Raw genomic sequence first — 22,830 nt, forward strand, 5'->3', positions numbered from 1 at the left:
CAGGCTATGAGCTCACAGGAGTCACAGCAACCTCACACTCACTGACGGTGAACAGTAGCTACGCCCCTCCTTTGTTTATTTTGTAAGTAGAAAAACTGTTTCACTATAATGTAACAGGTATTACAATTAAATAATATGAAATAGGTATTGAACTATTGTCTTGACAACTTTGGACCAGTATCAGAAAGTTCTAGGTAAGATTATGGAGCCTTGAAAGGATCAGCAGAGAAGGAACCACACAATGACAGATAAGATATGATTTAAATAGAAAGTGTATTGAAAAGTTGTAAAGTTTACAAACCCTGCCTGTCCAAAGCCGGCTTCCTACAGTGCACAAACGCACATTAAAGGACTCAAAATAAAACCAAAACCAACACCTTCTTTGAGGAAATTCTCCAAAGAGTTTGAATTAAAGTGCTTCCACTCCTGTTGCTCAGTCCACTTCTCTTTGGAAAGAGAAATTAGAGTTTCTTTTGTGTATGTGTGTTTCTGTCCAGTGGTTCTAACACTACCTGGGTAGATTTTTTAAAGTGTCAGTCTTATCTGTGTCAAGGGATGTAGTGATAGTCCTAGGGTTCGCTGAAGATGGATCCCACGGCTGGCCACACTGTACTCTGGTCCGTCTACAGTCACTCTCTTGGAATTGGCTCGCCACTGAACCCACAAGGTTCAGATCTCAAATGATCCGGTCCTGGTCAAAAAACCAATCGGAGCTCGTGGTGAGATAGCTCGCCCGGCTGACGCAGCTTCCCACGGCCGTATTTCACAAAATTCAGATCCAGGATCTTTCAGCTAATCTGGCGGCGGTTGCCTCGTGAGTAACGGCTTTCACAACAGGAAATGTTGACTAACAGGAAGTCATCTCAAGGTATACTCGCCTCCTAGTGGCGGGGAGGGAAAATTACACTTCCAACCTTATGCCGCAGCACAAACCACAATTCTGATGTGGGTTACAATAACCTTCCTTCCAACATGACATTAGACTGTTTTGTGAGTATTTCACTTTTAAATTCTTACTTTATTCTTACATATTGCACCTTTAATTACATCAGTTCTTATTTTCAGCTCAGCGAGGATTAAAAACGAGTTCCAACACGCTCCGTTCGGCCTGTGGTTTATCAGCTTCTGTACGGTTTCCCTCTAATGTTTGACTCCGAGGTAACGGTGACCATTACACCTCCAAAGTGAATCACTTTGAATCACTTCCTTTTGTCAGATGTAAGTGTGAAAGAGAAAATAGGGGTTGGAAGCAAGGGTGTGATAATGTGTTGAAAGGTTACTGAGGTAGCCTCGGTAATTAGCCCCCGCAGGTCTGACATCATTAATCCATACTTTCTAATTAATGTAGGTTTTGTGATGCCAGCGGGACTCCACATTATTCAACTCTAAATTATAAACCGTTAAATCTCTTGGAGATCACCTTTATTTCTCAAGCAACCCAAAGGCGTTTTGGTTCCTCTCTCTTTGACACATTAGAGCAAATGAAAGAAACTCACGGCTAAAGCTGAGCTCTTCATTTGATGTAGCGGCAGAGCGGTTACAGTAGTGTTCAGTATTTAAGAACCACTTTTATTGTGCCCCGTCTAGCACAGAGTGATTCTGAACCGCACTGAGTCAACAGGCTACGGTCTCACCGCCACAGAGTCCTGGTAGTGTGTAAAAATAAGGCTAGCCGGGCGGCAGCAGGAAGCCGTGCCATTCCTCCGCCACATCAATAAAACCAGAAATCTCCACTCAGCTGTTTTCCATAATTCCAGGAAATGCGTGATACGCTCACTGTTCTGTGGCGCATTTTAACGACGTGCAGATAAAAATGGTTGACTTTATGATGGATGCCCACTTTCTTCCCGCTGTGTTTCATGATGAATGCTCTGACTCAGTTTGCTTTATAGTTAGATGTGCTTTGTGAAATCTGTTATTCCCCTGGAAACAGATAACAGGTTAGTGTATCCGTCTTCATGTTCCAGTGCTCACAGACAGACCTCCACCCATTATTCGCCAAGGCCCCTCCAACCAGACGCTCGGGGCGGATGGTGTGGCCCTGCTGAAGTGCCAGGCAGCTGGAGACCCCATCCCGTCCGTCAGCTGGCTGAAGGACGGCGTCAGTCTGCTGGGAAAAGATTCCCGGATGTCCCTGCAGGAGCTGGGCAGCTTGCAAATCAAAAATATCAAGGTGAAACATTTTAGGTGTTTTTTTGTGCTTTTAACCAAAACAACCTTAAAATTGACCTCTTTATTTAAGATATTTCAATTCATATAATGGCATTGCTCCAAAAGTTAAAGGTGTGGATCACTCATTTAATCAGTACATTTGCAGTGGTCTCCAGAAGGAATAAATGTATTATAAACTGTACTCTGGGGAAACAAAGCTCTGGTGCGCCAGTTTTTGGAAGTAGAAATGAGCCACATCAGAGTTGAGCTTCAGACTTCAGGATTTGGAGTCTCCAGAAAAAACACAAGTCTGGAGGAGTTCTGCTGTGTGGTGGAGTTGCTAATGCTAACGTTTAGCTTCTACTAGCTAAGACGTTCTCAGCTGTTTCTTGGATGCTAAACCAGCAACAGCCTTCCTCGTCGCGAGTCATGAATGTTAAACAGTGACAGTGTGACGTAGATCTGTCAGGCTTTTCTAATCCTACCCTGGAAACAGACCACGTCTGTATGACATCCAAACTAGGTCTTTGCACAGAGGGTAGAGTTTTACTGTCTGTTTTCTATCAGAAGCTAATGCAGGAGATAGGTATAGGAGACTATTTTCATGTTCAGCCTGCATGAAAAACTCAGTCGCCGATTATAATTAGGAATAATAATTTTAAAAAATGGGTTTTCAGTGTTCCACACCTTTAATGAAAGCTACACTAAGGATATAAAAGATGAAAAGCCTGCATTGATTTTTTATTTTAACCAGAAGTGTTTGATAGCATCACTTAGTGGCATGGCAGCTCCAACTGGGCTCAGCTGTGAATGGATGGATGGACTCCAGCTGTTGGAAAGGATATATATTCACTTACTGATATACACCCACACACACACACGTGTGTGCACGTTTGGAGTAGATTAAATTTAAGGGGCACATGTCTTCCTTTCCCCACTCAGTGGGCCTCAGTGGAATACCTATTACACTTGACAAAGCTGCAGATTCCTGACATGTTATTTAATAAATGGAAGGAAGGCGCAGGGACAAAACCCAACAAACAACTAAAGTTCCTAAGAGAGATGGAGAGACAAGCCAGCTGTCATCGGTCCAGGAGTTCTAGCAGCCCACCCTAAATTAATTAGCCTGGTTTTGTTGCGGTCGGCGGGACAGTGGGGAAGCTAGGAGGGGGAGAGGAAGACTGATGGAAGGGTGGTGAGTAGGAAATGGAATTCATTAAGAAATTAGCGTCAGCACTTTGAGGGACTCACGGATGACAGCGTTTGTCCAGCAGAGGGCTAGCACCATCTCCTCCCATCACTCAGTGGATGTGTTACTGAAGGGGTCCTCATGCTAAAAGCCTTGATGTCGTCTTATTTTCCATTTATGGACTCTTGTGTTTTCTACTCAACACCAGCTTTCTGACTCTGGGATCTACACATGTGTGGCCACCAGCTCAAGTGGAGAAACATCATGGAGTGCCTTCTTAGAAGTCAAAGGTTAGTCAGAGAAAAGTTGTTTTATCTGTTAGCAGTCTTGCAGAAACCACCTTTATTTTGATTCCTTCTCTTCCTTCACGCAGAATCACAAGGAGGGATAGTTGCAAAGAACTTTGATGAGAATGAGCTTCCAGGTCCACCGTCCAAGCCTCAAGTCACTGATGTCACCAAGAACAGCGTGTCCTTGTCCTGGCAGACTGGAATGACTGGAGCATCACCTGTTGCTTCTTACGTCATTGAAGCATTCAGGTTTGTTGACGGCAATCATGGTTAGGTAGTAGCATCATTTAGCTAGAGCCACTTCCTCACTGAGATTCTACTCAACCAATTTTATTTATATGGCTTTAAATATTTGCAAGGGCGACTGATTTCCTTGTGTGGGAGGTTGCTCCTTACTCTTGAAACACTGGAATTCTCTGAACACTCAAACATTTATCAAGGAAAATGTTTCTACAATATAATCCCAACGTCATCAGGATTGGGTGTCAGCTCGAGCCTTTCCCAGCCTCTCGACTTAGTTTCATCGAGTAAGAGGTGCAAGAAATTGAGACAACCTGGGAAAGCCTTAGAGGCCAAACCCCACCCCTCCCGCCAAATAAGGGCTTTTTGGTGAAAAGCAAAAGTTTTTTCTTTTAAACTCTTTTTTACAGAGAAACCTTGTAATACTTATTCTAAATACGATGCTGACCTCCATCACCTTCATTAGCTGCAAAAAGGAAATAGACAGGGAATCATCAGGTCAGAAAAAGCCAGTCTCTTCTGTGTCAGAGAAATTTAGCATTCATGGTCCTGCCCACTCTGGTTTGCAACCACCCACTGGAAGTGGAGCGCTAACCATTAGCATTAGCAACTCCATAACATGTTGGAGCACGTTTGTGCCTTCGGGCTTGTGCTATTTGTGGAGAAAAAACACCAATCTAGTTTTTTTTAATCCAGGAAAGTGGAGCGAACGACGGCAGTAGAAGAGTCTCCGACTAACGTCTGCCTCCTGAAACAGGAGCGCCAGTGCTTTTTTTTATTTTTTCACAGAAAGTAAATCACAAGCCATTCATTCATACTAGAGACAACAACAGAATTATTGAAAAAATTGTAATGGGACCTTTAACATGAGATTGAGATTAAAATACAACTTAAACATTAGCATAACCAGTTGCATGGTGTCAAATGCCCCAAATGTCTTGTGAAGTCGCTCGCAGAGCTGTTGTACGCACCAACTCATTAATTTCTGTTGATAATCTGCATATTTTCCACACAATGTTGCATCTTCAACTAGTTACCTGTAGTCACAGCCCAGTGAGATACTGGCTTAAAGACGACCAGTACTAAAAGGGTGTGTCATGGGAACTTACTAGTGGAAAACGTTATGAAAACATAAAACTTCTCTGTTTACAGTCAGTCGGTGAGCAACAGCTGGCAAACTGTCGCCGATCACATCAAAACCACTCAGTTCACCGTCAAAGGTCTTCGTCCCAACACCATCTACCTGTTCATGGTTCGAGCCGTCAACGTCCAGGGCCTGAGTGATCCAAGCCCAATGTCTGAGCCAGTCAGAACACAAGGTACTTTTCATGAGTATTGATTATGTAGTTTCGGGTCCCGAGTTGCTGGGTTCTGGGCCCGGAAGGCTTGGGGGCGGGAGGCTGCGGGCGGGCCTTTGGGCTTGCCATTGAAATCCCCCGGGACTCTGCTGGTTGTGGCCCCCGGGGGCGATCCTCTGCTCCTCTTGAGGGAGGCGGGGGCTATTCTGGTCGCAGTCTCCCTGGGGTCCCTGCGCTCTGGGGCAGCTCCTGGATCTCTGGGACCTTAGAGCTCCTTCCATCTCCTACGCATCTTTGGGGGGCAGATCTGTGGCCCCTCACACTCACTATTGGACGCTCCTGTAGAGAAACCTTACATATACAAGCTTGTGTACGCACACAGGTGCTCACATTCGCTTTCTAATTTCCGTGCTGCTCTGGGGGGCTGCATGTTGGAGTAGCTCTGTTAACTACATGTAAGTTTTGCCTTTTTTGGATTTTTTTTGCTTCTAGCGTCTTAAGAAAAACTGTATTTTTTGGCACCTTTAACTTTTCTGTTTCTGGTGCTGTGAAGCTTTGAGGATTTTTACTGCTATTTTTTCCACTTTTTTCACTTTTTGAGCATTTGTTATGATGCGTAACCATGGCAACAAGCTGGTTTACAATCGGGAGCAGCTGATTAACATTGGAAAAGCTGAAATAATACCTCAACTGAAGCCACAAATTCCAAATGAGCTAAAACGAAAGAAGCGTGGATGCAGAGAAGGAGCAAAACGAGACAGAGAAAGAGGAAATTCAAACCATCTCTTCCACTGATTATAATGGGCAATGTGAAATCACTGGCCAGCAAGATAGATGAACTCCAAGCCCTTTCAATGACTCAGCCAGAGTATTGGCAGTGCAGTGTTATGTGTTTCACTGAGACGTGGCTGCAGGACCATATCCCCGATTCCAGCGTCTCTCTGCCAGGATTCCTGACTATACAAGCAGACAGAGATCTCAAGAGGAACGGGAAAAGAAAAGGAGGTGGAGTGGCAGTGCATGTCAACAACAGATGGTGCCATCCATGTCATGTTTCAGTGAAATGTCATCTCTGCAGCCCAGATGTTGAACTCTTGACAGTAAGTTGTCACCCATATTATTTGCCAAGAGAGTTCACCAGTGTTGTCTTGGCAACCGTTTATATTCCACCTGCAGCCATTGCTGAAAATGCATGTGATGTCATCAGTTCTGTTGTCGCAAAGCTACAAACCCAGCACCCCCAATGCATTTGTGGCTATATCTGGTGATTTTAATCATGCCTTGCTATAATTCCAACATTTCAACAGTTTGTTAGCTGCTCCACCAGAGAAAACAAGACATTGGATTTGTGTTATGCAAATGTAAAGAATGCATACATGTCCAAAACAAGACCTTCTCTGGGACAATCAGGTCACAATCTTGTTCTTCTCTGCTTAGAATTCAAACCACTTGTTCGGAGGCAACCTGTGACAAGAAGAACTGTGAGAAAATAGCCACAGGATGCTGAAGAAGCCCTGCAGGGTTGTTTTGAAGCCATAGATTGGATGACTCTCTGCCAAGGATATGAAGAGGACATCAATGCCATGACTGGATGTGTCACTGACTATATAAACTTCTGTGTGGACAACATCATACCCACCAGAACAGTGAGATGTTTCGCTAATAACAAACCCTGGATCACCAGTGAACCGAAGAATCTGCTAAATGAGAAAAAAAGAGCCTTCAAGGAGGGAGACAGGGAATTATTGAGGAGTATACAGAACCAACTGAAGATCAAGATCAGAGACAGCAAGGAGGCATACAGGAAGAAGCTGGAGAACAAACTACAGAGGAACAATATCAGAGATGTCTGGTCAGGGATGAAGAAGATCACAGGCTTCAAGCAGAGGAAGGATTGCACAGATGGCAGCCTGGACACAGCCAATAAACTGAACAAGTTCGTCAATAGGTTCAGTTCAGGAACAAACCCAGCATCCTCCTCGCCTGTCCCCAGCCAATCAGACATCCCATCCTCCTCTGATCCAACATTTTCCTGTCACACGCCAGCTCTTTTGTCCTCTAACGCAGTCATGGACTCTTCTGGTTCTATAAATCTGTCTTCAACCAAGTCAGGAGATGCTGCTGCCCCAGTTATCTCCCCCTCCCACCAATCTGTCTCTAGAAGTCAGGTGAAGAAGCAGCTGGAGAGACTGAACAGGAACAAGGCTGCATGTCCAGATGGTGTCAGCCCCAGGGTACTGAAGGTCTGTGCAGAGCAGCTCTGTGGGATTCTGCAGTACCTCTTCAACCTCAGCCTGGCCCAGGAGAAGGTTCCAGTCCTGTGGAAGACATCCTGCCTTGTTCCAGTTCCAAAGAAAACTCGCCCATCAGTCAATGACGACTACAGGCCGGTTGCCCTGACATCCCACATCATGAAGGTCCTGGAGAGACTCCTGTTGGTCCACCTGAATAAGCAAACTAGGACATATCAGGACCCGCTGCAGTTTGCTTATCACCATGGAGTTGGACTTGAAGATGCCATCATCCATCTGCTTCAACCAACCCACTGTCATCTGGACAAAGCAGGCAGCACTGTGAGGGTCATGTTCTTTGATTTCTCCAGTGCATTTTACACAATCCAGCCTGATCTACTTTGCCAGAAACTCCAGAAGACACAGGTGGGGGCCTCAACTATCGCCTGGATTAAAGATCACCTGACAAACAGACCACAGTTTGTGAGGCTGAAGAGCTGCACATCAAACCAGGCAATCAGTAACATTGGAGCACTACAAGGGACTGTACTCTCACCATTCCTTTTCACCCTGTACACCTCAGACTTCCAGTACAAGTCAGAGACCTGTCATCTACAGAAATACTCAGATGACTCTGCAGTTGTCGGGTGTATCAGAGATGGACAGGAAGCTGAGTACAGAGAGCTGGTGGAGCGCTTTGTGGCATGGTGTGGAAACAATCATCTGACCTTGAACGTGAACAAAACAAAGGAGATGATTTTAGACTTCAGAAGAAACAGGGTGGAGTCAAACACTGTTTCCATCACGGGAGAAGAAGTGGAGGTGGTTGAGGAATACAAATACCTTGGAGTTCACCTGGACAACAGACTGGTCTGGAGAAATAACAGCGAAGCTGTTTACAAGAATGGACACCGCAGACTGCACTTCTTGAGGACACTTAGGTCCTTCAGTGTCTGTAGCAAGATGCTGCAGGTCTTCTACAAGTCAGTTGTTGAGAGTGTAATCTCTTCAGCCATCGTCTGTTGGGGTAGCAGCATCAGAAGCAGGGACCTGAAAAGGCTCAACAGCCTAATAACAAAGGCTGGTTCTGTTCTGGGGACGACTGTGGAACCGCTGGAGGAGATCATGCAAAGAAGGATTCTCCAGAGAATCAAGAAAATGATGGACAACCCTGAGCATTCTCTTCACAAGACTGTCCGACAACGGAAGAGTGTCTTCAGTCAGAGGCTTCTTCAGTTTTGCTGCAACACTGACCGCTACTGGAGATCCTTCCTGCCAACAGCCATTGTAATATACAACAACTCTTTGATGACTTGATTATTATTAATATTCAGAGCTGCTACAGCAATCAATTTTGCTCTGGGATTAATAAAGTATTTTTGAATTGAATTGAATTGAATTGAATGGTGCTCTCATAAGTATGGACTTAGGCACGTTCAACACATGTTGTGGCTGTGGTTGGCACTAAATGCACTGTGATTTATTATTGTGTGATTGTTCAGTAAAACAATGTTGATTTTATATTTCCTCATCAGGTTGACGCAGTGATAGCTTGCTCCTGTTATATTGTGTGTCCCTTTTCTGCAGGTCTAGAAGCAGACTCTTGTTCATCATTGATTGTTTATTTTTGTGGACCCCCCACCCCCCCTCCCCCCTTGTCTCTTCCTTTCTTTTTCACCTCTGTCTCCGTATCTGGTTGGAATTACAAGCATTCAAAAAAACAATAACAAAGTTTTAAGTATCAGGCGTGACATTAAAAAAAGAAGCGTTGATGCTCCACCTGAGAGTAAATCTGTAAGGCTTGTCACCAGCATTCAGACCATTAATTCTGTTTGCTTCACAGCCAGACAGGACATGGGGGAGAAAAAAAGATTATGTAGTTCTGTAAAAACTCATTTTTTCCTATCATTTAATAAGATCAGTGTTTCACCGATCATCAGCCTCGCTGCATTTTGCAGCGAAAAGCAGCGCCAACTCGCTGCGGAATGATCCAGAGGTCAAATTCTTCGGCTCGGTTCAGCTCATGAGGGCTACACTTAAGCTATTATGTAAATAAACGTGCCTACTTTTGGAAAGGGCCAACAGCATTAGTGCCTTCCGTGCAACGTTAATCTTCATAATAAGAGAAAATGACCATCCCCAGTTCCGGGTAAGGTTTGACTACTGTTCTGAGCGGCCCACAGACATTTGGTGTGCAGTGATATGAAAAGTTCCCAGCAGTGAGCCAAAAGCAGGGTTCACCTCGGATAACTCATCTAAAGATGCGGATGGATAAGAGTCTGGAGATGGAACACAAACATTTTGATTAGCCATGACGGTCATAGATTTTTTTGTGTTGACTCCTCTCTCTGCGGTAGTGTAGTTTGAGATTTGTGACTTAGTTGGGTTTTCTGAATGAAGAATCTTTTTCCTCCAGTAAATAACTCAAAACGTGGCTCAAATCCACAGCGTTCAGGATCTCCTTTGCTGAAGTTTTTATTTCCTTCTAACCTAAAACACATGCGGGTGGGAAATGAGCTGGGAAATGGTGTCACAGCATCTATTAATCTTCCATTTGAGACGCGTGAGGGTCAACCATTCTGAGTGCAGTCGATGCAGTTGTTCCGTCAGACCCGAGGAAGTGCAGACACTCGTCTGAAAAGACAGTCCCTTATTACAAGGTGGAAAGAGATTATTTTAATGCAAATGAAGCTGCTTCTTTTCAAACTAAGTTTCTTTGTTGAATCTGAAAGCTCACTGTTATCATTCAGCCTCAAATCATTTTCTTTCTTTACCTGAAAATATCTGTGGGTCTTTTCTCCATCTTTCCGTGCAGATATCAGCCCTCCAGCTCAGGGTGTCGACCACAGACATGTGCAGAAGGAGCTTGGTGAGGTCATCGTTCGATTGCATAACCCCGTGGTTCTGAGTCCCACAACCATCCAGGTCACATGGACGGTAAGTGTAGCATAAATTATTTTATTAGATGCATAACCTCTAAATCAGCTCCTCTAAATCTGGGACCATGGTCTTGATTCGAAAAAGGGTAGAATGCCTTCTCCGGGTCAGGGATGAGGTGCTGCCCCAGGTGGAGGAGTTTAAGTATCTCGGGGTCTTGTTCACGAGTGAGGGAAAACTGGAGCGTGAGATCGATAGGTGGATTGGTGCTGCATCTGCAGTGATGCGGGCGTTGTACCGGTCCGTCATGGTGAAGAGAGAGCTGAGTCATACGTTCCTACCCTCACCTATGGTCGTGAACTTTGGGTAGTGACCGAAAGAACGAGATCGTGGGTACTAGTGGCTGAAATTAGTTTTCTCCGCAGGGTGTCTGACTCTCCCTTAGAGATAGTGAGAAGCTCGGTCATCCAGGAGGTGCTCGGAGTAGACCCGCTGCTCCTCCACATCGAGAGTTGCCTGTTGAGGTGGCTCCGGCATCTGGTTAGGATGCCTCCTGGACACCTTCCTGGTGAGGTTTTCCGGGCACTTCCAACCAGGAGGAGACCTAAAGTTAGACCCAGGACATGGTGGAGGGACTATGTCTCTCACCTGGCCAGGGAACGCCTTGGGATTCCCCCGGAGGAGCTGGCCCAAGTGGCTGTGGAGAGGGAAGTCTGGGCCTTTTGACTTAGCCTGCTGCCCCCGCAACCCGACTCTGGATAAGCGGATGAAAATGGATGGATGGATGGCATAATTTTTATGTTTTTAGTTGTTTGTGTGAAATCTAGGTGGCATTTTCATTTACTCGTTTCTGCATGTTTAGTTCTAGTGAGGGTAGTTGACATTAGAGATCCTTCTTTGAAGATGGTCCTGGGGCGAGCATTTGTTTTATGAGGGAATTTTTGTCAGGTTGTTCCCTCCGACTGCAGCTTTCAAACATTGTAATTGGTGACTTAAAAGTAAGCAGACATCAAATGGCAGCAAAACGTTTTTTTTAACCACCGCGAACATCAAAAGAAAAGTCAGACACCTGGATGTTCATCAGTCTTGCCTTTAGCTCCTTCCCTCTTGAAACAAAAAAAGATTCAAATTAACGCTAATGCTCATAAATTCTGGTTTTGCACTTGATGTCTATCATATTGTGGAGTTTGTTTTGCAGCAAATATCAACTGTGAGAAAAGATTCGACCCTTTTACAGATTTCCCTTGTTTTTGCCTTTTTGTCACATTTAAATGTTTCAGATCAATAAACTCTTAAAGGAAGAAAACCCAGATCCAGACCAACCTAGCTTCATGTGAAAGTTAACTGAGCTGTAAACTTAGTGACTGCTGTTAACACCCTGTGGAAGCAACAACTATAATAAAGGAATTGTGATAACTGGTAGTGATCCTCACGTTGCTGTGTTATTTTTAGATTTGTTTGACTTTATCCTCAGTAAAGAATTTTCTGGCTTGAACAGCTCATTTAAAGGTGCAACATGTAGAAATGGAGTAAGAATAACATCATGTGGTCAAATGTGGTTACTGCGGTCCATTTGTCAAAGCAAAAAGTCACTTTTCGTTCCATGGGTTTCGTGGCTGTTGCCAGTTACGGATAAGCGCCAGAAGACGAGTCATGCACAGTAAACCGATAACCGAGCAGATAAATACGGTGTTATATCTGGTGTGATCACTCTTGGATGATTTACAGTAGGGACTCATTCGAGGAAGTAAAACGCCACAATCAGTGTTGCCAACTTAGCGACTTTGTCGCCATTTCTAATGACTTTTCAGACCCCCTTAACGACTTTTTTTTGTCAAAAAAGCACCTAGCGACAAATTTGGTGACCTTTCTGACCCCCCTCAGCTACTTTGACTACAACTTTGTAGCAGACTTTACCTGCAGATTAGCGAGGCATCTGAAGCGACAGGACCGTCCTTCCTTCCAGAGGATCAGAAAGAAAATGATCTGCGCATGTGCGTGCAGCATGATCACACTACCCCCATTGACCAATCAAACCTTTTGTGGGTTTTCACAAGTCCATTATTTGAGATAGCCACCGGAGCTACATAAAGGGCGACCGCTCCTTCCGCCATCCTGCCGCATTTCGGCAGCTGAGCTCGGCTGGCACTGGCAGGCAGCGTCGCAGTCACACATGGCTTCTCGCACCACTTGTGGTGCATTCAAGGAACATTGGAACTCTATGATGAATTCAATAACGTAGCAGATTTAAAACTTTTATAAAAAACAGAATAATACTCTAAGACAAACACCTCAGGTCATTGGCAGTTTGCATGTAACGTTTCTGAATACTAAATACGGCCTGCTTCTTTTTACACAGAAGTACTAAAAACAACAAAACCAAACAAAAATAAAAAATATATATTATCTGTTAGGTCAATATATAGCAATGCATCTCACGGCACTTGACAACTACAAGGGAAAATTCATTTTAATTCAGTCATACATACATTCCTATCGATTTAATATTTTTGTGTTTAAGAGTTCCATTCTCTTCAGACAAAATAGAAATATTCCTTCCATTTATTTGTGCCATCTTTCCTTGATGTTTTAAAGGCTGCTGTTTTGTATACTATGGGGTTTTTATTTTAATAAACTATTAAAAAATAGATTAAATAATTTATTTAATGAAATCACGCAGGTTTTATTTGGTTTAGTCCACAAGACTGGTGACATCACGACGTAAACGTGGTGATGTCATCTCGCAAACGTCATTGCGTCATATGCACATTAACACGTGATGTCATCTGGCGACATCCAGCGACTTTTGGGGGAACTTCAGCTACTTTCAGTCAAAAACAGTTGGCAACACTGGCCACAATTGACTCATTATTCACTTCACACAGACATTTCACCGTAATGTTGAGTTAATGGTCCTTGAAAAAGTACCTTGAGATGTTTTTAGAGCTAACTGATTCTAATTCACCGTTGGCATTGTTAGCTCGACGTTAGCCTCTAGTATGCTTCACTTGATATTAGAGTAAAACAAAAAAATCCCATGGCCTCTTAGGGGTAGAAGAAATAACTTCTCGGTCGCTCCTGTTTACTGGCTGCAGTTCTTTACACAGCTCTGGAGTTTTTTGCCTGCTGGTGTCAAATTATAAACAATTGTTTAAAGCTGCTTTCCGGAGCTTTTCTCTTTCAGAAATGATGTATGATTTGTCAGAAATCCGTAAAAGTGATGATCTTAGCTTGTACTGTGCTATAATGTAAGCAATAAGTCTTTTTTTGTTTTGCTAAACACACCCCCTGCCCGGCAGAGCTCCGTGAAATAGGAAACTGAGCGCCGACCAGTACTAACCAATAGCATTAGACTACCGCTTAGATGCTTCAAATTTAAGGAATAATTCTGCTGACGCAGAGTTGATGAACTTTTCACGGACAAGAAAGTCTCTAAAACATAAATATATGAAAACACAGCATGACCTGAGAATAATACTCGTAAAACAGCGTGTTTTAGCTCTGTTTGTCGGCTACAGAAGCACATTTATAAACAGAAACGTGAAGTCGCCATCTTAAAAAAACAGAACAGCGTTTTTTGTGATACGCTTGTCAGCCACTAGATGGTGCCATCGGATAAGAGAAATACTCCAGAAGGAAGCTTTAACGCAATATTGTGTCATCAGTCCACAGAATCTTTTTCATTTAATTTAGGGATGACGAAGATGTTTTTGTCTTGTTAATGTGAGACAGGCCTTGTGTCCTGTTGTTTAGCATGCTGTTTGCTGTTCTTTCCCCCCTAACTGTCTTTAGAATAGGGTGAGATGTGTTGCTTTTGGAGATCGTTTTATTGAAGCGTTGTCGTGATTCTCCGGTCTGGCGATTGTCAGGCTTGGATGTGACTAGTGCAACTGAGCTCAGCTTTATTATTCACGATTTAACTGTGGGGGGACACTTTGTTTTGTGTTAGATTGCTTTTCCACCACAATCAACTAGATAATCATTAGAAAACTTAATGTTTATTCAGTCTATCGTTGTCTGATAATACATTTTAACTGATCTGAAACATTTAAATGTGACAAAATACGCAGAAAAACAGAAGAAATCTATTTTTTACATCTTACAAACAGATTTTTGTCACTTTGTTAAAATATGAAGAAAGTCCTGGATGTGAGTGTTTCTGTTTAATTATGTGGTAATGAGAGAAAAAGGGCTGTTCAGATTCATCTGGGCTGACGTGCTCATTTATTTATGTGTTGATTTATTTATATTATGGCCAACAAATCACTCAGTTGTAGTTATTTGTGCGACATCACTTAGTGGAATGGGGTGCCGGGTAGCATTTTGAAACCGTCAACATTAGCCGTTTTGCTGCTGACATGTTTATTGACCCCTGTAGTAAGTCTCACCCCAAGCCTTGGTTGTTAATTCAACGCTAAACCCTTGCTTTATGATTGTAATGCACAGTCAACACAAACGACGCCAGCCTAAATCATTCAGGGGTCCTTTCTGTAAACAGAGGAGCCACTTTTATATTTCCAAATCATTCCGTTAATAAAGTCGCACACCAACATGGAAATCCATTTTGCTGATTTACTCCATCTACCCTGGTGGAAAACAGATGCTTAATATCCCACTTGAAAGCAGCGCTCACTTCCTCCACTGTTAACAAGCCATTATGGTGAGTAATGCGTTCGCCCCTCCTCTGCATGAATTCAGCATGTTTCTCTTTAACGAAATGGGCAGAGTTTTCGGAGAAGGGCCCTTTGTGGCTTTCAGGGCTTCTCCTGGATTTTTAAGTGTCTGCTGATAACACGTCTGCTGTGCGTTCCCTTCGTGTCCCCCGGGTCCTCCGTGACATTCTTACGGTCGCATCTCCTCGCTGATGCGTTCAGAGCGGCTTCAGCGTGTCACTGTTTAGTATTTATTATGCATTTGGGACGTGCACATGTCCTTTAAGGTGGCATTATGGAAAGTCTCTTTAATGGAAGAGGCAACACTTTGGACTGGGAGCTGTGGGTATGAGGTAATGTCAGTGTGTGTTAATTGAGCAAAGTGTAGCATGGCTGGTGATAAAAGCCCCATTAAACAAGTAACAGCCTCTAAAATGTCACGTATGCAATTTTGTAAAGCACACTGCAAAAAAATAACACAGACACCTATGTTTTTTATTTATCGACCGCCCCGAGGTAGCTTCCACCAAACCTCTCAGCCTGTTTTCTTTTCTTTTTTTTTCATAATAAAGTACGGCAGTAATTTTGTTGTCATTTCCTTCCCTCAGGTGGATCGTCAATCCCAGTTTATCCAGGGTTACAGAGTTCTGTACCGGCAGACATCAGGGCTGCCTTCGCCTGGACAGTGGCAGGCTCAGGATGTGAAGGTTCCTTCGGAGCGCAGCATCATCCTTGCATCGCTCAAGAAAGGGATTGTTTATGAAATCAAGGTGCGGCCATATTTCAACGAGTTTCAAGGCATGGACAGTGAGTCCAGGACAGCACGGACCTCGGAGGAAGGTGAGAAGTCGAGGAATGCAGTAGGTAGAGGTTTTAGGAGGAGCAGTAGTCACAGATACGTTTGGATGGTTCCAAGTTGTTCTCGTTCACATTCAGTCGCGCTTTTTCATTTGTGACAGAACATAGGAGTTTAGGTCCCATCTACAATATTCCAGATGTTTACAGGGAGTGCAGAATTATTAGGCAAGTTGTATTTTTGAGGAATAATTGTATTATTGAACAACAACCATGTTCTCAATGAACCCAAAAAACTCATTAATATCAAAGCTGAATGTTTTTGAAAGTAGTTTTTAGTTTGTTCATAGTTTTAGCTATTTTAGGGGGATATCTGTGTGTGCAGGTGACTATTACTGTGCATAATTATTAGGCAACTTAACAAAAAACAAATATATATCCATTTCAATTATTTATTTTTACCAGTGAAACCAGTATAACATCTCCACATTCACAAATAAACATTTCTGACATTCAAAAACAAATCAGCGACCAATATAGCCACCTTTATTTGCAAGGACACTCAAAAGCCTGCCATCCATGGATTCTGTCAGTGTTTTGATCTGTTCACCATCAACATTGCGTGCAGCAGCAACCACAGCCTCCCAGACGCTGTTCAGAGAGGTGTACCGTTTTCCCTCCTTGTAAATCTCACATTTGATGATGGACCACAGGTTCTCAATGGGGTTCAGATCAGGTGAACAAGGAGGCCATGTCATTAGTTTTTCTTCATTTATACCCTTTCTTGCCAGCCACGCTGTGGAGTACTTGGACGTGTGTGATGGAGCATTGTCCTGCATGAAAATCATGTTTTTCTTGAAGGATGCAGACTTCTTCCTGGACCACTGCTTGAAGAAGGTGTCTTCCAGAAACTGGCAGTAGGACTGGGAGTTGAGCTTGACTCCATCTTCAACCCGAAAAGGCCCCACAAGCTCATCTTTGATGATACCAGCCCAAACCAGTACTCCACCTCCACCTTGCTGGCGTCTGAGTGGGACTGGAGCTCTCTGCCCTTTACCAATCCAGCCACGGGCCCATCCATCTGGCCCATCAAGACTCACTCTCATTTCATCAGTCCATAAAACCTTAGAAAAGTCAATCTTGAGATATTTCTTGGCCCAGTCTTGACGTTTCAGCTTGTGTGTCTTGTTCAGTGGTGGTCGTCTTTCAGCCTTTCTGACCTTGGCCATGTCTCTGAGTATTGCACACCTTGTGCTTTTGGGCACTCCAGTGATGTTGCAGCTCTGAAATATGGCCAAAATGGTGGCAAGTGGCATCTTGGCAGCTGCACGCTTGACTTTTCTCAGTTCATGGGCCGTTATTGTGCACCTTGGTTTGTCCACATGCTTCTTGCGACCCTGTTGACTATTTTGAATGAAACGTTTGAATGTTCGATGATCACGCTTCAGAAGCTTTGCAGTTTTAAGACTGCTGCATCCCTCTGCAAGATATCTCACTGTTTTTGACTTTTCTGAGCCTGTCAAGTCCTTCTTTTGACCCATTTTGCCAAAGGAAAGGAAGTTGCCTAATAATTATGCACACCTGTTATAGGGTGTTGATGTCATTAGACCACACCCCTTCTCATTACAGAGATGCACATCACCTAATATGCTTAATTGGCAGAAGGCTCTCGAGCCTGTACAGCTTGGAGTAAGGCAGCATGCATGAAGAGGATGATGTGGACAAAATACTCATTTGCCTAATAATTCTGCACTCTCTGTATTTAGAGAAGCAAAGTTTTCACTGTTCATGATAATATCTTCTTTCCCGTGTTTCAAATAATAGCGTCAAAGTATCTGCAACGTGCCACCCAGCCAGCTTGCCTATTGGGCCGCACATGGATGTAAATCTGACTGATGCAGAAAGAAAAAAGTACAAAGACGGTTCCACGACGGTCTATCTTTAGCCTGTGAGCTTAATGACATGACAACGACAGCAACACAAAAAGGACGAATCAGGGCTCTTGACACCGGAGACAAAGACTATCTTGCCACAACATTTCCAGACCTGCATGTGTTGGAGAAAGTTAACATCCTGTCAGGTTGACAGGCTCATTTATTTTTCTTTTCTCAGAGGGACCATATCTCCTGTGGCTAGCGAGGAAACAGTACAACACAGAGGCGTGGAGCTGCCATAGCATTACAGCCCCCCCCCCCCCCCCCCCACACACACACACACACACACACACACACACATCTCCCTAAGGCTCCAGGAACTACAAGTCCTAGCTATTACTGGTGCTGATAGCACACCCTTCAGGCCTCTGGCCACATCCCAGCCCCTCAGACTCCAACAGGACCCGGTTCTGTTGATCGTTCTGCTCTCTCCGTTCATTATTGGTACACCAGACATATTTGGATGATTAGAACTGTTTTAATGGTCGTCGTCGTCGTCTTCCTCCGCTTATCCGGGTCCGGGTCGCGGGGGCAGCATCCCAACTAGGGAGCTCCAGACCATCCTCTCCCCAGCCACCTCCACCAGTTCCTCCAGCAGGACCTCAAGGCGTTCCCGGACCAGATTGGAGATGTAACCTCTCCAACGTGTCCTGGGTCGACCCGGGGGCCTCCTGCCGGCAGGACATGCCCGAAACACCTCCCCAGGGAGGCATCCTGACCAGATGCCCAAACCACCTCAACTGGCTCCTTTCGATCCGGAGGAGCAGCGATTCTACTCCGAGTCCCTCCCGAATGTCCGAGCTCCTCACCCCATCTCTAAGGCTGAGCCCGGCCACCCTACGGAGGAAACTCATTTCGGCCGCTTGTATCCGCGATCTCGTTCTTTCGGTCATTACCCAAAGCTCATGACCATAGGTGAGGATTGGGACGTAGTTCGACCGCTAAATTGAGATCCTGTTTAAATGGATCAAATAAAATAGTTCCAGGGGTGAATAAAACTTAGGTTGTCCATTAGCTAACACAATAAAAGAATCCCCAGAGAAAGCTGCTGCAGACTTGCAGTGTGCTTAGCATTCATTCCTGTAGTCTTTACCCTCCATCTGGACTGTCTCCTCTCGGTTTACAAATGAACTCTGGCTACCATCGGACTCCCACAGAACACTGAGTCACCACCGAGGATCGTCTCTGATGCAGCATAATGCTCATGTAGAGACAAAGGACATCCGTTACGTTTGCATAAATGAACATTTGCAGACGAATTGCTTTCGCTGTTCTCTGGGGAGACCCTGCTCCACACACTTCTTGCTGTTAACTATTGGCCACTTTTTGGTAATGATATGATATGTTTGCATTCCCCCATCATTCAGCACAGCATGGTGTGCACACGCAAGACAGGGGGTCACATTACCCCCCGCCATACATCACTCTGCTAATGGCCCTATTAGCACAGCCTCCAAGGCCTCTAATGAAAAATGTTTATTGTTTCGCACAAATATGCATGATGACCAGCTGCTGAATCATTCACAACATTAACTTTGAACGACATTGTCTCTGATGGCTTCCCGCGGACAAACCCGACACTCTGTCACCTGAACGTAACGCTGCATCGGAGGGCGCTGACTACGACGGTTGATCAGATGCTCGCTCGGTAGATTGTTTGTAATCTGGCCGAGGTGTTGGGTTCATCATTGGACCCATTCATCTTCTACCATGCCAGGGCCTCCTGGCTCTCTGGGGGCTGGTGTGGCCAATTGCACTGAGGGATGAGCACAGATTTACAGGTTGACGCGTGCCATTTTGGATGGCGGTGAGGTGAGGGAGAGGAAGCCCTGGAGTAATTGACCTGTCAGCGTGCCGCTGCGGTGCCGCTCCCCTGCCAGCCGCTGCGGAAATGAGAAAACATTATTTTTAAAACGTTATTTCCAGTTGGGCCGGCTGTTATTTATTTTTCCTCTTACCCCTTGTGGGGTCAGAAGATTGTTGTCATCAGAATAACAACAGAGGTTTATGAGAGCTCGGACTGGTCTTGCCTCCATCCTCTCTCTGTCTGCCTGTGGATAGAGCGGATTCGTTTAGACTGGCCCTACTATGAAGCGCCCTTCCACTGGCTTTAGTTCCCTCTGGCTGATCGATGAATTCCATCAATATGTTTACTGAGATCATGCTTCCTCTTTCTTAAAATGTACTCCTTGCTTTTTTTTTTCTTCCATATTTCCTTTGCACCCGCGCTTCATCCTCATAAGCCCGTTGACCCGTGTGCTGAAGTGGTCAATGCTCGAGTCTTAGTGTGACTGAGAACTCTTGCTTGATGGTGCCAGGCCATCGTTCCACAAATCAATACCAGTATCCTCTGTGCAAATCCACCAGACCGGAGCAGAGCAGAGGCTGATATATTAAATCATAGCGAAACGTTAAAGACAGCCGGTGGCTATGTCATCTGTGCCCTGGTCTTATCTCGACAACCTCCAGTCAACTGTAGCATCCCTACAGAATATTGTTCCTCAACAGGACGTGTGTCTGCGTTTCTTTTGCTGTCTCTGTTGAGCCCGCTTCAGACAGGCCATGAAAAACGGAAATGTTGGGGACTCTGTCCTTAAGACCTTTGTGTCTGAATACAAACATCCGGATAACCTTTTCCGTAATAAAACTGGTCAAAGCCCCTAGTAACAGGATTGGACTTGTCACGGACAGGGAGGAGGGGGAGGAGGAGGGGACCGGGGGACGCTGTGTGCACCTAGATAGCTTGCTCCTGTAGCATGCGGCAAACCATGGCAGCTCGCCTCCTATGGTACCGTCTCCTAGACGCGCGACGGAGCGCATCACACCGCTTCATCATCCAGGTCTCTTACGCGTCTTCGTGTGCGCAGAATTATGCTTAAAAAAATGTCTGATCAGTGAGAGGAATTCTATCTCTTCGTCGGCCATGTTTGACTGAATGGCTGTTTGGGTAAATGGCGCATGTACGCCCGCAGCACTATGTTTACGCAATATCCGGGTACAGCCTTCCCACCCCCTCCCCCTCAGACATCTGGAACTTTTCCCTGCTGTGTGAACGCAGCCGAAAGGACAAGTTCAGGTACAAAAGTGGTGTGTCTGAAAACACAGTTCTGGTTAAAAATCGGACTGAATTGTCCGCACATATTCCAGAATGTCAATCTGAAAAGGGCTTAGGTTTCTGTTCAGACAGTCTTAGTATCGTTATTATTACTGTTGACTCATAAATGCTGCCAGAGATGGAAAATGTTGCATTGGCCTGTTCGACCGGAGGTTCACCGAGGATTGATTGATATTTGTTATTTTTAAATGCTGAGGTTCACATGCAGAACACGAGAATATTTTTTAACTCTTATTTCCCGCGTTAGCCGCAGAAAGAAAATCGACGAGGAAACACTCGGGTCAGAAAAAGCCACACAGATCTACGTCACGCTGAACGTTAACATCCGTGGACTCGCTCATCTCGGCTCGCCACGGGGAAGGCTGCTGTAGTTTAGCGTCCAGGAGAGAGCAGAGCGTCTTAGCTAGCAGAAGCTAACCATTAGCAACACAACAACGCAGCCGGCTTGTGTTATTTATAGAGGGAAAATATTGTTGTGTTTTTTTTACACAATAAGAACGAACAAATGCAGCGGAAGAGTCAAATATTAGTGAGTAAGACTCCAACTCTTGCCATTTTCTGCCCTTCACCACCTCCGACTGACCTCTACTTCCTGCAACAGGAGTCGCAAGGCGTTCATTCGTACTAGAGACCTCAGCAGATTTGTTGGAGTAACGAGTGCGTGCCTCCTTTAAAGCGCTCCCTCTTCCTCTTCCAGCTCCCAGCGCCCCTCCCCAGCAGGTAACAGTCCTGACTGTGGGAAACCAGAACAGCACTTCTATTAGCATCTCCTGGGACCCCCCTCCACCGGACCACCAAAATGGCATCATCCAGGAGTACAAGGTTTGTTGCAGCGAGTCGGCACTGATCCGGATGGAACCTTTAACAAAACCAAATAAAATCAACTGAACTGCCCTCACTCTTTTTTTTTTTTTTCCTTTTGCTTCAGATCTGGTGCCTGGGGAATGAGACGCGTTTCCACGTGAACAAGACCGTGGATGCAGCCATCCGCTCCGTGGTGGTGGGCGGGCTGCAGGTGGGAGTGGTGTACCATGTGGAAGTGGCTGCCAGCACAAGCGCTGGAGTCGGAGTCAAGAGCGAACCTCAACCTATTATCATCGGTGAGGCTGATCGATGAGAGAGGATCGCGGCCTCTCATCGTGCCGTTTTGAGTGACTGATGCTTGGGGTGATAGCAGGAAGAACAAAAGCAAACACCAAAGGGAGGAGAATGTTGAAGCGCTGTTGTTTTTGAAATGTGGCCCGACTACATGTGATTTATGTGGAGCTCTGGCAGATTTTCTCTGATTTGACCCATAACTGATGACTTGGCCTGCAGCATGTACTTATTTCCCCAGTGTCACTCACATAATCCATCTCTGAGAGCAGAGCACTGAGCTTGCAGTTATTATACGCCATGCTTTTGTTTGTCTGTAGACGGCTGTGTTTAAAGTATAGATCAAAGGTGTTTGTGCGGCTTTTCTTGTGCATATTCATAAAATGAACCAGTTTGTTGTCCAAGTACGTGTTTGCAAGCGTTGATCAGGGTTGAGGTTGAATATTTTATTACGGTGTAAGAATAGGTCGGAGGGGTGAGCTGGGGTTGGAGATCGAAAGAGTCCGCCTCTCACTCCGTTTATTTCACAGTGCTCTAGCAGAGAGGAGAATTAAGAGCTGAGCAAAGCAGCTTGTTCACTCAGGGTTGTGTTTTGGACTTTTGGGCATTTTGTTTCATCGTGCGTGCCGTTAGATCAGAGAGGTACGTCCTTCCTTTCCTGGCTGTTAAATCAGCTGAAATGAATCCGACCTGCTCCACTTTTATCGCCGACCCTGTTTTTATGTGTTTGTAGTTGTTGAAGAGTAATTCCACACCCTTCAGCGCTACGAGTGACTGAAGTTTCACCTTGAAGAGTCAAAGCGCGCATGAGATTCAATTCAATAAGGCCCATAAGATCTCTGATGTTTCCCGTTTACTGTCTGCCAGGGGCGTGTCCAGGGAGTGGCCTGGGGTAGCACATGTACCCTTAGAATCTGATTGGCCACCCCAGGTGCCACCCCACTAAGTTCCAGTTTAAATTGA

The 22,830-nt window shown here is 44.9% G+C and overlaps 1 protein-coding gene across 10 annotated transcripts in view; it reads left to right on the forward strand.

Moving 5' to 3' along the window:
- The window catches only part of robo2 (roundabout, axon guidance receptor, homolog 2 (Drosophila)), a 422,481-nt gene that overhangs the window by 359,596 nt on the left and 40,055 nt on the right, over positions 1–22,830 (forward strand). For all 10 annotated transcript variants that reach the window (XM_015951000.3, XM_054742448.2, XM_054742452.2 and 7 more), the window contains exons 9-16: positions 1,968–2,173; positions 3,549–3,630; positions 3,714–3,879; positions 5,023–5,189; positions 10,215–10,336; positions 15,537–15,768; positions 21,470–21,594; positions 21,701–21,872. In XM_015951000.3, coding sequence (XP_015806486.1) covers positions 1,968–2,173; positions 3,549–3,630; positions 3,714–3,879; positions 5,023–5,189; positions 10,215–10,336; positions 15,537–15,768; positions 21,470–21,594; positions 21,701–21,872 — 1,272 coding nt within the window. The remainder of the gene's footprint in view (positions 1–1,967; positions 2,174–3,548; positions 3,631–3,713; positions 3,880–5,022; positions 5,190–10,214; positions 10,337–15,536; positions 15,769–21,469; positions 21,595–21,700; positions 21,873–22,830) is intronic.

This window comes from Nothobranchius furzeri, chromosome 13 (genome assembly GCF_043380555.1).
Source record: "Nothobranchius furzeri strain GRZ-AD chromosome 13, NfurGRZ-RIMD1, whole genome shotgun sequence".
Classification (NCBI taxonomy): Eukaryota; Metazoa; Chordata; class Actinopteri; order Cyprinodontiformes; family Nothobranchiidae; genus Nothobranchius; species Nothobranchius furzeri.